This window comes from Lutra lutra, chromosome 12 (assembly GCF_902655055.1).
Source record: "Lutra lutra chromosome 12, mLutLut1.2, whole genome shotgun sequence".
Classification (NCBI taxonomy): Eukaryota; Metazoa; Chordata; class Mammalia; order Carnivora; family Mustelidae; genus Lutra; species Lutra lutra.
Genome location: NC_062289.1, coordinates 86,526,855 through 86,541,175, shown reverse-complemented (window position 1 = coordinate 86,541,175; position 14,321 = coordinate 86,526,855). Strand labels below are relative to the sequence as shown.

Genomic DNA, 14,321 nt, shown 5'->3' with positions numbered 1-14,321 from the left:
AAGTTATAGAATAAGAATATCCTATTTGAATTAAAAAGGAACTTGATCTAACTGATCATGTTCTTAATGAATGCATAGAGTGCATCTGGAATTATGCCCAAGAAGTTAGTAGTGGTTAACTGTTGTGGATAGATTTTGCTGTTATAGATGATATTATTAATGTGAGATATTGATTGTACTTGAATTAAAGCAATTTCCATGACAAATACTTTGTCATTTTGAAAAATACTTTATTTTCTTCTAGTCTAATGGATGGGATCCCAATGATATGTTTCGATATAATGAAGAAAATTATGGTGTAGTGTCTACATATGATAGCAGTTTATCTTCATATACGTAAGTTTAAAAACCTGGCCTTTATTTTAGTACATTTGTCTTTGACTTTCATCAACTTATATTAGGATGTTGAATAAATATTTCTGTTGGTTTTTTTTTTTAATGTACTTTTTTTAAGAGAGGGGGAGAGGGATGGGGCCAGAGGAAGAGGGAGAGAGCGAATCTTAAGCGGGTTCCATACCCAGTGCAGAGTGTGACATGGTGCTTGATCTCACAACCTTCAGATGATGATCTGAACTGAAATCAAGAGTTGGATGCTTAACCGACTGAGCCACTCAGGCACCCCTCTGTCAGATTTTAAGTTAAACAATTATGTGAAAATTAATCCTGTTACTGCTTAAGCTGATAAATTCTCTTTAAAACAGGGCATAAATATAGTTTAGTTTACCTGTATTCTGGTTTTACGCTCTAGATAAATTTTGTTCTTGTTTTAAGTTGTAAAAATTCTTAAGTTTGCAAGTGTAGATGTTATAGGAGAATAGTCAATTTAACCAGTTTTGGAAATTTATATTCTTCTAGGGAGGAGTGAGACAAAAAAAATTTCTAATTTTGCTTACACATGAGTAGATCACTGTAAGTGTTTTATATTTTTATCAGTCTTTCAAACTCTAAACTCTCTTAATAGTTGATTAGGACAGATACATAAACTGTGCCTTCAAAATACTCACTTTGCTTCCCCCCCGTCTTGTTTCAGGGTACCCTTAGAAAGGGATAACTCAGAAGAATTTTTAAAACGAGAAGCAAGGGCAAACCAATTAGCAGAAGAAATTGAATCAAGTGCCCAGTACAAAGCCCGGGTGGCCCTGGAAAATGATGATAGGAGTGAAGAAGAAAAATACACAGCCGTTCAGAGAAATTCCAGTGAACGTGAGGGCCACAGCATAAACACTAGGTATTTAAAGGAAATCATGATGCAGTATTTTGGATACACAACTCAAGGTCTGTGTGAGAAGGTGTATTATTATTATTTCATCTTCCTTTAATGTAGCTTAGATAGAGAATGCAAGGGGAATTGGTTTAAGATTCTTTTAGAGAAAAGATTATAGTAATATTAGAAAATATTTTTTGAGCATCAGCTCTTGAAGCCAGGCGTTGAAGCCAGTGATGAGCAAGCCAAGGTGTGGAGGAGCTACTTACAGAAAAGCAATAGGTGGGGGGGATGCTGCACAGAACATAACAGCAGTTCACTAGGATTTGCTAGATTAGAGGTGTATTCAGAGTGAGAAAGAACTAGCATGTATCCAGTGGGATCAGAGAAAGCCTCACAGAAGAGGAGAAATTTTGTGATAGGATAGTAGCATTGTCTGCTGCCCATCGAGAAGTAAGAGAGAGGCATTCCTTGCATGATGAAACACATGTGAAAGAACCTGGCCAACCGAGGATGAGGCTCGTTGTTTCATATGTCTGGCATACAGGATGATGTGGAGGGTGCAGTGGTGGCAGCTGGTGATAGGAACTGAGGTCCTGAAGGGTTTGTGTCCTGTTAAAGAGCACCCTGTAGGCAGGGGATGGTGTGAATGAACTCTGGGACATTTGAGAATTGGCTGAAACATGGAGACCAGTTAGTGTATTGAAATTGTTCAAGTCTGAAAACTTGGTAACCATGGAGACCAGGGCTGGTGAGAGAAAGGTTAGAAAAACCATGGGTGAGCCTGAGGTTTATTTGATAACTAAGTTGATTGATAATTGTACTGGTAATGGAGATAGAAAACAGAGAGTAAATTTGAGGGGAGATAGAATGAGCCCTTTGTTAAATTTATTGCATTTGAGCGGCTTGCAGATCTTTGATTAATTTATTTGTAAACGTGTTGAGAAACATGTACTACATACCTGGTGGAGTAAGATACAGATTCTTTCTTGAAGACGCAGCTTAGAGTGATGGTTTGAATGAAAGTGTTCAGTGGGAGATGTTGAGACTGTGGGACTGGCAGTGTGGATTTAGGACTTGTCAGCATTGCTGATATTGAATGAAAAAAACCAATGAATAGCTATAAAAAGAAGAGTTCCAAGAGAAAACAAAGCAGAGAAGGCCAAGGACAAAGAAAGTTTTAAGAAGATGGACCATATTTGATAGACTCAGCCATTGAGAGGTGAAGTAGGATGAGAATGAACACAAATCTGTTAACCTTTTTGCTTAGGAGGAGAATCTGAGAGAAAGGAAAGGCCAGAGGCTAGACTTCAGGGTAACATGGAAGAATTAGGGGTGTTAGGGAGGGAGATATTTTGGTTTAGTGTTTAACCTTTTTATAACAAGCATTCACTTCTGCCTAAATTATTTTTAGATTTGTTTCATTGGCCTGATATCTGTTAGGATAAAATAATTTAGAGAATCTCTCATTTTCAGGGAAAATAAATATATTCCTCCTGGACAAAGAAATAGAGAAGTCATATCCTGGGGAAGTGGGAGACAGAATTCACCGCGTATGGGCCAGCCTGGATCGGGCTCCATGCCATCAAGATCCACCTCTCACACTTCAGATTTCAACCCGAATTCTGGTTCAGACCAAAGAGTAGTTAATGGAGGCAAGTATTTTGACCAAATTTGTCAATGTCCTCAATCAAATTTACAGTTTTCTGAATATTTAAGTTTAACATAATTGGTAAAAGCATGCACATCTTCAGTGATTTCTGTGGAGGAGTTTTTACTTCAAAACTATTTAAAATTTGCCTTTATGGATATCAAATTAGTAAAATTAGTATAAATCATTGGCATACATAGTATTTAGTGTGGTGAAATACTCACGTGTTAAGATAAAGTGCTAAATTTAACCAAAGATAATTCACTTGCCAAAAAACACCCCACCTACAAAGAAATTGGAAACTTTGGGTAGGTTCTCAGTTTAAAAACCCTGTATGGTAAAATTACTTGAACGTAGTTTATATGGAAAATCCTAGTTTGTGTGAAACGCTCAGTAGTTAACACAGATTAAATTCATTAACTGTTTGCACGTTTATACTCTGCTTATTTCAAGAAACGATTTGAGGTAATTTGCTATACAAGACATGACCAAGAGTCATGTGAAGAAGAAAGAAAAGTGCTTAAAAAACAATAAAAACGACTGGTTTTTGCAATTTGTTATAAGTACAGTGAAAGAGATTTGCATCTTCAGGAGGAAGATATTTTTCTGCTCTACCTCTAAATCTAAGATTGAATATAGCTCATAGGTCATGGCTCTTTTGTGTGAGTCAGGGATACTGGACGGTAGTGCTGTAGGCAGTACGGAAATACCGTAGCAGAACTATGTTCGTAACCTAGGGAACAAAGTGGACATTGAGTTTAAGATACTTAGGTTCAGAAAGTTAGAAAAGTGGAGAACACTTAAGTTTCCAATTTCAGTTGTTTCTGTTGAGTCTCCAGAATTCCTCTCCAAATAAACACTCTTGAGTATTTTCTGTACTTAGTATTGGGGGTGAAATTTCTTTGCTCTCTGAGTAAAGAATTTTAGTTCATGAACAGAATTTTTAAGTAAAAAACCTGAGGGGGCTAGGAAATGTGTGATACTCAAGTGTGTGGAACCCAATGGAGAGGAGACCTGGACTGTTTTCCTAAGATGAAGGTAAGTGATATGTAATGTTACACATTAGCTGTATCTTGACCAGTGCATATCCGTCAGTGTCAGCTTATGTGGTGATGACTGCTTTCTAGTTGCATTGCTTATTAAGCAGTCACTTAAGTAAGTGTTTAACTGCATAAATTAGCAGGTCTCCCCTCTTTTTCAAATTTGATGAGATTAAAATGGTTTTTGAAAAGGCAATGAATAGTAACCTTTTTTACTCTTAAGACGCTAAAAAACAGAAGTAATGTTATATTTCTACTAAATGGGCTTGCTTAATGAGATTTAAAACTAAATTTTACCTTCAAATACAAATTAGATGAAAATCACAAATGGTTATTTAAAAACCAGCATTTTTAATGGGATATAATAGGTCCTGCTTATTTTCCTGTTTCAAAAGCTAAAATTAGTAAGTAATCTTATTCCTGAGTTTTGTCATTTATTGTGTGAAATTATCTAGTTTATGTTAATACTCCTTTTAATAATTGATTATTGAGAAACAGTTACAGAAGCAGGATTAATAGGCAAAGTCTTAACTGTCTTCTCCAATAGTATGTGTAGATCCTAATTAACCCTTTGGGAACGTATGTTCATTTAAACAGACTTAATTTTAAGGAGGTTAAAGTAAAATGTGAATTTATGTCAGTTAAGTTATGCTAAAACTTATCACAAATCAAATGACTGTCCTCAAAGGGTTAAAATGTACAAGAAATCATTTTTGTCATTTTACTTTTTTTTCTGTTTACTTTTTTCCCTCATTTTTTTCTTTAGTTTTTATACTTTCCTTCATATCATTTGTTCTGTCAGGTGTTCCCTGGCCATCGCCTTGCCCATCTCCTTCCTCTCGCCCACCTTCTCGCTACCAGTCAGGTCCCAACTCTCTTCCACCTCGGGCAGCCACCCCTACACGGCCGCCCTCCAGGCCCCCCTCGCGGCCATCCAGACCCCCGTCTCACCCCTCTGCTCATGGTTCTCCAGCTCCTGTCTCTACTATGCCTAAACGCATGTCTTCAGAAGGTACAATACCACAATTTGTTCATGTTTTTGTTTGTCTTTGTTTAACTCCTATGTGAGTTTATAATTACAAAATAGTTTCCTCTTCATTATTTAGTAACCTATAATTTCCGTGTTTTAACTTTAGTTTATTAAAACTATTTCTATTAACCTTTTGTTCATTGGAGAGAAATTTGATAAATGCTCTGTGAAGCTATGAACTATCCTGAATTATAAGAATGGGGGTTTATCTCTGCCTGGTAAAAATGATGTTCCTTTACAGCCCAGAAGGTCTGCTCCAGGTTTTTGTCCCTCTCAATATACAGTATAAACAGTGGTTAATGATAAACGATGAACTTTCTTCACCAGTTTTGGAATTACTGTAGAACCTTCATTTTATAGCTCCTTGGCCAATGTACTCGTGAACCTACCTGTTGGCCATAGGCAGTAATGGTGATTTAGGGGTCCTTTTTGAAAGGGACATTCCATGTAGCTGCCTTTGTGTGTCTGCTCTTAGATTATAATACAGAGATTGGTTTTATGTTTGGGGAATTTAAGAAAATTAGCTTTGTAATATTTTCTAGTGAAAGTCTAATCTGGCAGTCTTTGATCTAAAATAAAACATTGTTATTAAAAACCATTTGCCTACCATTACTGCATATCAAATCATGGAAGTATTGTAGACAAATGACACTTTAATATAAATGCAGTGCATATGTTAAAAACCTATTTTCTGAATATGTATTTTTGATATTATTTCAGGGTATATATGTTTACATTTTAGTCCCGATTTATTCATTAAAATTGTAGTTGATAGAACTTACGCTGAGACTAATACAGTTTTCTGGCATAAAGTGCTTCCCTGGAGAAAACCCACGTTGGCTGCTTTTTAATAAATTGTTGCCATCTAGGCAGGAGGGAGGTCATGTGATCGTGACTAAAGTGGCTGACCTTGAACAGCATGTTGCACTGATTTTCAAGGTGACTTCCTTGCTAGAAAGTGCTTGTGATGGTGGCCACTAAGTGAAAAGTTAAAATCTGTTGTGGTATTTGTTGTGGTGCATTGTATGAGTAAAGCAGGACTCAGTGAGTATGAACGTCTTCACTATAGTAAGTTGTACACTGCTTGTAAGAGGGACTGTTCACGTAGAAAATAGACCTTCTGGGTATTCAGAGCTGCTACATTATCCAATTTTTCTTTTTAACTGATTTGAATTAAAATGTTTTCCAGTCCTGTAGTTAGGTGAACTTCAAATGTAGAACTATGAAATTCAGTGGTTTTCTGTGTTTAATATGGGAGAGTATTTTGTATTTTATGTATTTACCAAAAAGAATGAAATTTTTTTTTAAGTTAGAGTTTGATTTCATTGAGCTATGCCAACCAGCTTTCTTACTCTTTTTCTCTAAGTGGGTATAAAAAGTTTATGATATGTATATACCTAGTTCTTTAATTTTTTTAATATAAATCACCTCTCCACTTGAAAACTATAATATATAACATTAACATTTCTTTTTAAGATTGTGTCCATGATTAAATTCCTACTGAGGGTACAAATTTATTTGACGTTCTTAAGATTTTGGCAGGAAGGTAAGGGTGAGGACCCTTGGCTATGACGTTAAGGATGAGTTTTGCTGAGTGTTAGCACTGTCTGGCTTTTCTACTGAGAGCCATTCTGTCTACTGATTTCACTTGATTGATTGTTCGAATGCAGAGTAGACTTCTTTTTTTTTTTTTTAAAGATTTTTTATTTATTTATTTGACAGAGAGAGAGATCACAAGTAGACGGAGAGGCAGGCAGAGAGAGAGGGAAGCAGGCTTCCCGCTGAGCAGAGAGCCCGATGCGGGACTCGATCCCAGGACCCTGAGATCATGACCTGAGCCGAAGGCAGCGGCCTAACCCACTGAGCCACCCAGGCGCCCCCAGAGTAGACTTCTTTAGAAATAGAAGTCACTAATGGGGTGACAGAATTAATGATCTAGAATTTTTGATGATTCATTGTAGTACACATTTCTTCTCCAAATGCCAGTTATTTTAGTCTTTCAGGTCATGCCTTAACAGTAGAATTTTTAGCTTATAGCCTGTTCAGCCTGAGAAACTGCTTATAGGTGAAGACTGTTTTAAGGCACAGGTTGTAAAATTTATTGCCATATTTCAATAATATAAAAGTATATAGGGATTAATAGTCTGTTTCAGAATCTTTTTCTAATTTTAGAAATAATAAAGTTTGAGGGGGAAAAGCTAAAAGTATGTGGTAAAATAAGACTGATCCTATCATGTAACCGTAACTTCTGTTAACATTTTATAATATATTTATTTTTATATGCCCACAAGTAATGAACGTAGATTAAACAAATGAATAAAAATTTTTGAAGAGTTACAACATCTGTTTGATTTCCTGACACCAACTTCATCCCTCCCTTTCTTTAAGAAACAGGGAAATAATATAAAATTTATTTATAAAACCTTGTGGCATTCCACAGAGTAATTCTGAAGGAATATGGCCCCAAATACGTTTTTCTGTTTTTGTTTTTTCTTTTATAACCAAGGAGAAGCTAGAGAGAGTGTGTGCGTGTGTATGTGTGAATAGGGTCTGTGTATTTAGCAGAAAAGTTGTACTGATGGACGTTGTAGCATTTATGTGATGTTCACTATTTCTTTCTTAGGGCCTCCAAGGATGTCCCCAAAGGCCCAGCGACACCCTCGAAATCACAGAGTTTCTGCTGGGAGGGGTTCCATTTCCAGTGGCCTAGAATTTGTATCCCATACCCCACCAAGTGAAGCAGCTGCTCCTCCAGCAGCAAGAACTAGTCCTGCGGGGGGCACATGGTCATCAGTGGTCAGCGGGGGTAGGTAACACTTGGCTTGGAGCATAATGGCAGTGGACATTTTGTAACTCTGCTGCATGTAAGAAGGGCTGAGTTCAGTGTATATATTAAAATTATTGGAATAACCAGGAATTGGGAAACCTACATTTTTATTCTGGTTTCCACCACATATTCACCATATGTTAAAGCAAACCATGTGATCATTCTGAATTTCCGTTTTCTCAGTGAACTAGAGTAATTTTTGCCTGTTCTACTTTATGGACTTGTGATAAGATTCAAATGAGGTTCATAAGTTCAGGAATATACTTCATAGTTCCATAGAGTACCACCCAAATATAAAACAAATACAGTATGTAACATCATATGAACAGACTGTATTTCCTGTCTTCTTAGCAATTTTGTCTGTGGATTCATTCCACAGACACTTCCTTTGGGCTTACAGTGCTGTGTATTCCTGTAGCATCTGTATATGGTACTAATTCTTGATTTTATTTCCCTAATAAGGAATATCAGTACATGATGGGCCCAAGTTTTATCTGTGATTAGCCTGAGGAATGTGCTGACAGCAGCTATACAAGTATAAAAGATACGTAAAAAGACTAACTATAAGCTCAGTCCAAAACTGCTTTTGCTACTTAATGTTTTGTTTCCATGATAACTGTGGAGAGTTAGAACATGCAGTGATTGTGATTTTTTAGTCATAGTCTGTCTTAATCAGCAGATAGGATTTTTAAAAGAAAAGATCTTCAGGCTTAAACAAAAACATTCCTAACTCTCTAAACTTAGTTGATACACATTGCTCAGCATCGTGTATGCATAATTTTATGGTCAGTTACTTCGTATATTCTGTTTTCTTCTTTGGTCTTCAAGGAAGACCAAAAGAAGTTAGGTATTAGAAATTAGATATTTTATTAACATAATCTAATTAGAAATTAGGTGTTAATTATTAGAAGGAAATAATTCACTTAACAAGAAAATAGAATTTCTAAAAATCTTTATTTCTTCAGTTGTACCATTCATCATTTGACATTGCTTGGAGAATTTGGAAGTGAATTTTGAGAGTGAACAGCGTAATAATAGAAGTGAAACAATAACTGTTATTAGGAATACATGCAGGGTGATGTTACAGTTGTTTTTTTATACTAATTAGAAAAATGACAGTTGTTGGATAGTTTCCTTCCATGATCCTATGACTTAAAAAAGTAAAGAACCACTAAATTGTAATTGGAACCATTTTCTTTAAACCGTTAAATCTGAGTTCTACAAATGGATTTTTAACGGATTAAGAAACCTATCAGTTGTTTATTTGAGGTCAGGTGGAACAGGAACCCTGGTGAATTATCTTCTGCTTTTGGCTAAATTGGTTCCCCGATTTTCTTAGTTCTTGTAAAGTGCCTCTTGAGGTGGCTGGAAAGAGCAGACAGGATTGGCTGCAAGCTGCCAGAAGGCGTTTGAGTTTATTATTTGAAGGAGAAACAAATAAGCCTTTTTCTTTGGGATCTGCCACCCCACTGTTAAAGAAACATCTCAATTCTTAGTGGAGAATGTTGCTGTCTTCATCTTTAAAAATGGGGTTTATCCTGTCTTCAAATCCAGTTTCTAATTTCATTTAAAGTACTGCCTTTTGGAATTAATCTAATCTATTTAGTTACAAGGAAGAACTGCAGCTGTACCTGGGTATTAGTAATTGCTGTCATTCTTCAGCTCTTTGTGTTTTCAGTACCACCACTGTGGGTGATGGGATAAAGAGTAATAGGGATGGTGGTTGACAAGGAGTATTTTACCTAGATTTTCTAAGAAGCCTCTTTGAAGAAGTGACATTTGAGCTAAGAATGTAATGGGTAAATTTTCTCTTTCTTGTAGTTCCAAGATTATCCCCTAAAACTCACAGACCCAGGTCTCCCAGACAGAACAGTATTGGAAATACTCCTGGTGGGCCAGTTCTTGCTTCTCCTCAAGCTGGTATTATTCCAGCCGAAGCTGTTGCTATGCCCGTTCCAGCCGCGTCTCCTACGCCTGCCAGTCCTGCATCCAACAGAGCTGTCACCCCGTCTATTGAGGGTATGTAAGAAAGGGCTTCTGGCTCCATGTCATTTGTGAAGTTGAGTGTTAAAAGTTTTACGTTAATATGAAAAATGCTGTATTTATTCATAGGTATGTATTTGAGTGTAAATTTAAAATTTTGTGTAAATGAAGTTTAATACAGTTTCATATATATTATTCTTGAATGTCTATTGTTACAAGGGTTAACATTCTTAGGTAGTGAATATCAATATAAATAAAGTTGTTTGTGTTTCATTTGTCTGCCAAGAGAAAAGCTGCTAGTTAAATGGAAAATTTTTTTTCCACAAACCGTAGGAAATAAAAATTGTTGAATATTTTCCCATTTTCTTTACTATTATTTTTTTAAATGCATATTTTTTTAGCTAAGGATTCCAGGCTTCAAGATCAGAGGCAAAATTCTCCTGCAGGGAATAAAGAAAATGTGAAGCCCAATGAGACATCACCTAGCTTCTCAAAGACTGAAAATAAAGGTTAGAGCTTTAAAAAGTCTTTCAGTATAATTATAGAAATAGGAAGGAGATGTCTAAGCTCATGCCTAGTACAGATTGGTTTTGGTCAACACTTCTTCTTAGGATTGTGCACATTTTAAATGCATAATTTGACAGATGTCAAAATCTGTAAATAATATATTGAATAAAAGCTTATTTTTATTTCCAGTACATCATCCTAAAGAATTTTAAATTAAAGATTTGCAGTGAATTTATATTTAACAGTTTGTAATTTTATAGGTATATCACCAATTGTTTCTGAACATAGAAAGCAGATTGATGACTTAAAGAAGTTTAAGAATGATTTTAGGGTAAGTGTTGTTATTAATTAATGAATTAGAACTTTAAAAATGAATAGTAAACATGATTACAAATTTTTAGATCCTTCATTTACAAAATGCATTATATACATACTCAGAAAAAATGAATCATGTCTGTAGAAAGCTAAACATTCTTAAAGTTGTCTTTGTGCTTTAAAATTATTTATTTTATTTACTTACTTTTAGAGAGAGCGACCTTGCGGGTGGGAGAAGGAATAAAGGGAGAGGGGGAAGAGAGAATCTTGAGCAGACTCTCAGCTGAGCGCAGAGCCTGACACAGGGCTTCGTCTCATGACCCTGAGATAATGACCTGAGCCGAATCAAGAGTCAGTTACTTAACGGACTGAGCCACCAAGGTGTTCCTGCTTGTGCTTTTTTTTTTTTTTTTTTTAAAGATTTTATTTATTTATTTGACAGAGATCACATGTAGGCAGAGAGGCAGGCAGAGAGAGAGAGAGGAGGAAGCAGGCTCTCCACTGAGCAGAGAACCCGATGCGGGGCTCGATCCCAGGACCCTGAGATCATGACCTGAGCCGAAGGCAGAGGCTTTAACCCACTGAGCCACCCAGGTGCCCCACCTGCTTGTGCTTTTGAGTAGATAACTAAATCAACAGCTTCTGAGAACTATACAGATACCAAATGAAAGAGAATATAATTTTGACATTTAAAGTCAATCATAACCTAAGTTATTATTTGATGCCCATTTGATTACTTTATTCAGTGAAGAGTAGAGCAGAGCCAGGGTATTAATTATCTGGTAGGGCTAGTGGGAAATGTAATGGACCCTTGTGTTCTGGATAGTTGCAGATGTACACTTTGTACACAAATGTATTGTGGTAGAAATTGGTCTTTAATACCAGTTCTCTGTCTTAAGACTCCGAACATACTCCCATCTCTTTTGGATGAACACTGCATTCTTTTGCACACGTTTACTATAATACACTTTGTATATCAAGTCATTTTGGGACCAATGCAAGAAGTTATCCTGAAACTTAACTTCATAGAGGAAAAGATCTGATGATCAGCCTTTGGAAAATATGGCTGACTTAAGAGATGAATCAGTCAAAGGGCAGCTTTTTCATAGTCTGTGTTAGCTTCCTAAAAATTAATGATTTTTTGGTGATAGCTTCATATTTATTGGCACCATTCAAAATATTACATACCACATTTTTTCACAATTTATCTATTCAGCTTTAATGCTGTTAGTGTGTCGCAGCTGGCGTGACAAATCGACCAGGGTCGAGAGAGTAAGAGGATGCTGAAAAGAAATTAAGAGACAAAGAGATGGGGGCAGGAGGAGCACCAAGGAGGATGTCCAATAGTGCCGATTTTATTCAAGGCTGTGAGGCATTTTATAACTAACAGAAATAATCATAAGAAAGGTGTCTATTTTTAGCTGATTACTGAAGAGTTTGCAACAAGCACAGAAAATCCTTCAAGCTTTCCCATTATCTATTTCCTAAACATCAATAGCAGATCTTCTAGTGCCAGATGTACTGACTTCAAGGCCACTCAAGACATAGTTTGTGTAAGCACAGCACAGTCTTACAGTGGTGTAGTCTAGAGCCCATGCAAGGACAGCAAGGACCAGCCAAGAATTTCTGACTCCGGCCAAATCATCTCTGTCTGACTAGCAAACGTGTGGGAAGTCACGTAGGCGAGCACACAACCCATAGCACAGACCCTTTCTCAGTGCTCCTCGACTTTATTGACCAAAGCCTTTTGTTCGACTATTCAGCCTTTAAAGGCGGCACAAATCAGGGCCTGGTTTGGTTCTCGTCTCAAGCCTTACCGTGGCCTCCACATTAGTGATTATGAATTTAAATTTTAATTTTTTAAGCCATAGCTAATCCATGGACATGATACGGAATGCCCAGATAGCCAGTTTAATATGTCATGCACTCCCAACACAATTAAAGCTCTTTTATGTACTTGGTCTCCTCAGCTGCATGCTCCGGCCAGAGGGAGGGTTTCGTTTCTGTGCAGTTCTTTACACTGCATCTGAACAGATTCCTAAGGAGTAGGGGATACTATTTTGCATAATCTTCCATTTGATGTAAAGGAGCTCATTATAGGTATTGCCTGTTCCCTTTTATTTTCTCACATTACTTTTTAGAGTCAAGCATTCAGTCCTTTCTTATGTTGAATTTATCATGTTATGAAGGAAAGAAAATTTTTACTTTGAAGCATATGAGTTAGTGGTATCAGTCTTACTGAGATAAAATTTACGTGTCATACATTTTAGCATACAAAGTATACAATTCAGTGGCTTTTCGTATATTCACAGATTTATACGACCATTACCACAGTCAGTTTTAGAACATTTTCTTCACCCCCAGAAGAAACCCCATACCCCTTAGCAGTCATTCCTCTTTTGCTTTTAAACATCTCTCCCATACCCCTTTCCTTAGGTCCTAGAGAGTCTGCTTGCTTTCTCTATACAGTTGCCTATTCTGGACATTTCATATGAATGGAATCTCATGATATGAGGTCTTTTGAGTCTGGCTTCTTTACTTAGCATAATATTTTCTTTTTTTTTTTTTTTTTTAAGATTTTATTTATTTATTTGACAGAGAAATCATAAGTAAGCAGAGAGGCAGGCAGAGAGAGAGGAGGAAGCAGGCTCCCCGCTGAGCAGAAAGCCCGATGTGGGGCTCGAACCCAGGACCTGGGATCATGACCTGAGCCGAAGGCAGCGGCCCAACCCACTGAGCCACCCAGGCGCCCCAGTTAGCATAATATTTTCAAAGGTCATCCATGTTGGAGCATCTGTCATTGCCTTTTTTTTTTTTTTTTTTTTTTTTTAAGATTTATTAGAGCGCACGAGAGCGTGCGAGCAGGGGGAGGGGCAGAGGGAGAGGGAGAGAGAATCTCAAGCAATCTGTCTGCTGAGCAGGAAACCCAACATAGGGCTTGATCCCACAACCCTGAAATCAGAACCTGAGCTGAAACCAAGAATTGGTCGCCTAACCAACTACACCACCCAGACACCCCAGTACTTCATTGCTTTTTAATAATACTCCATTGAATAGACCACATTTTATTTTTCCATCATTTAATGTCTTTTTTACTTTTTCCCATATGTTGACTGTTACGAATAATGCTGCTATGAATATTAGTATAGTTTTTGTTGTGGACATGTATATTCATTTCTTTTGGGTGTATATACATAAGAGTAGAATTTCTGGGTCCTATGGTAACTCTGTCTTAAACCTTTTGAGGAAAATTTCCAGACTGTTTGCCAGAACAACTGGAGTATTGTGGTTTCCATCACCAGCATATAAGGATTTCTGTTTCTCCACATCCTTGCTGGCATTTGTTACGGTCTCTATTTTTTTTTTTTTTTAAGATTTTATTTATTTATTTGACAGAGAGAGATCACAAGTAGACAGGCAGGCAGAGAGAGAGAGAGAGAGGGAAGCAGGCTCCCCGCTGAGCAGAGAGCCCGATGCGGGCCTCGATCCCAGGACCCTGAGATCATGACCTGAGCCAAAGGCAGCGGCTTAACCCACTGAGCCACCCAGGCGCCCTGTTACGGTCTCTATTATTGTAGTCGTCCTTGTGGTATCTCATTGTGGTTTTGATTTGCATTTCTCTATTGGCTAACAGTGTTGAGCATCTTTTTATGTGTTCATTGGCCACTTATAAATCTTTTTAAGAGAAATGTCTATTCAGATCCTTTGCCCATTCTAAAATCCAAGTTGTCTTATTATTGAGTTCTTTATTCTGTGTACAAGTC

General features: G+C 37.0%; 1 protein-coding gene across 7 annotated transcripts in view; it reads left to right on the top strand.

Annotated features, from left to right (window-relative positions):
- Nucleotides 1–14,321, top strand: part of ATXN2 (ataxin 2) — a 116,025-nt gene that overhangs the window by 67,037 nt on the left and 34,667 nt on the right. For 6 of the 7 annotated variants that reach the window (XM_047697332.1, XM_047697331.1, XM_047697334.1 and 3 more), the window contains 8 exons: nt 245–336; nt 1,031–1,228; nt 2,681–2,859; nt 4,698–4,907; nt 7,549–7,731; nt 9,574–9,771; nt 10,137–10,244; nt 10,503–10,573. In XM_047697332.1, the coding sequence (XP_047553288.1) occupies nt 245–336; nt 1,031–1,228; nt 2,681–2,859; nt 4,698–4,907; nt 7,549–7,731; nt 9,574–9,771; nt 10,137–10,244; nt 10,503–10,573 (1,239 nt within the window). The remainder of the gene's footprint in view (nt 1–244; nt 337–1,030; nt 1,229–2,680; nt 2,860–4,697; nt 4,908–7,548; nt 7,732–9,573; nt 9,772–10,136; nt 10,245–10,502; nt 10,574–14,321) is intronic. The other variant, XM_047697336.1, reaches the window with a different exon arrangement.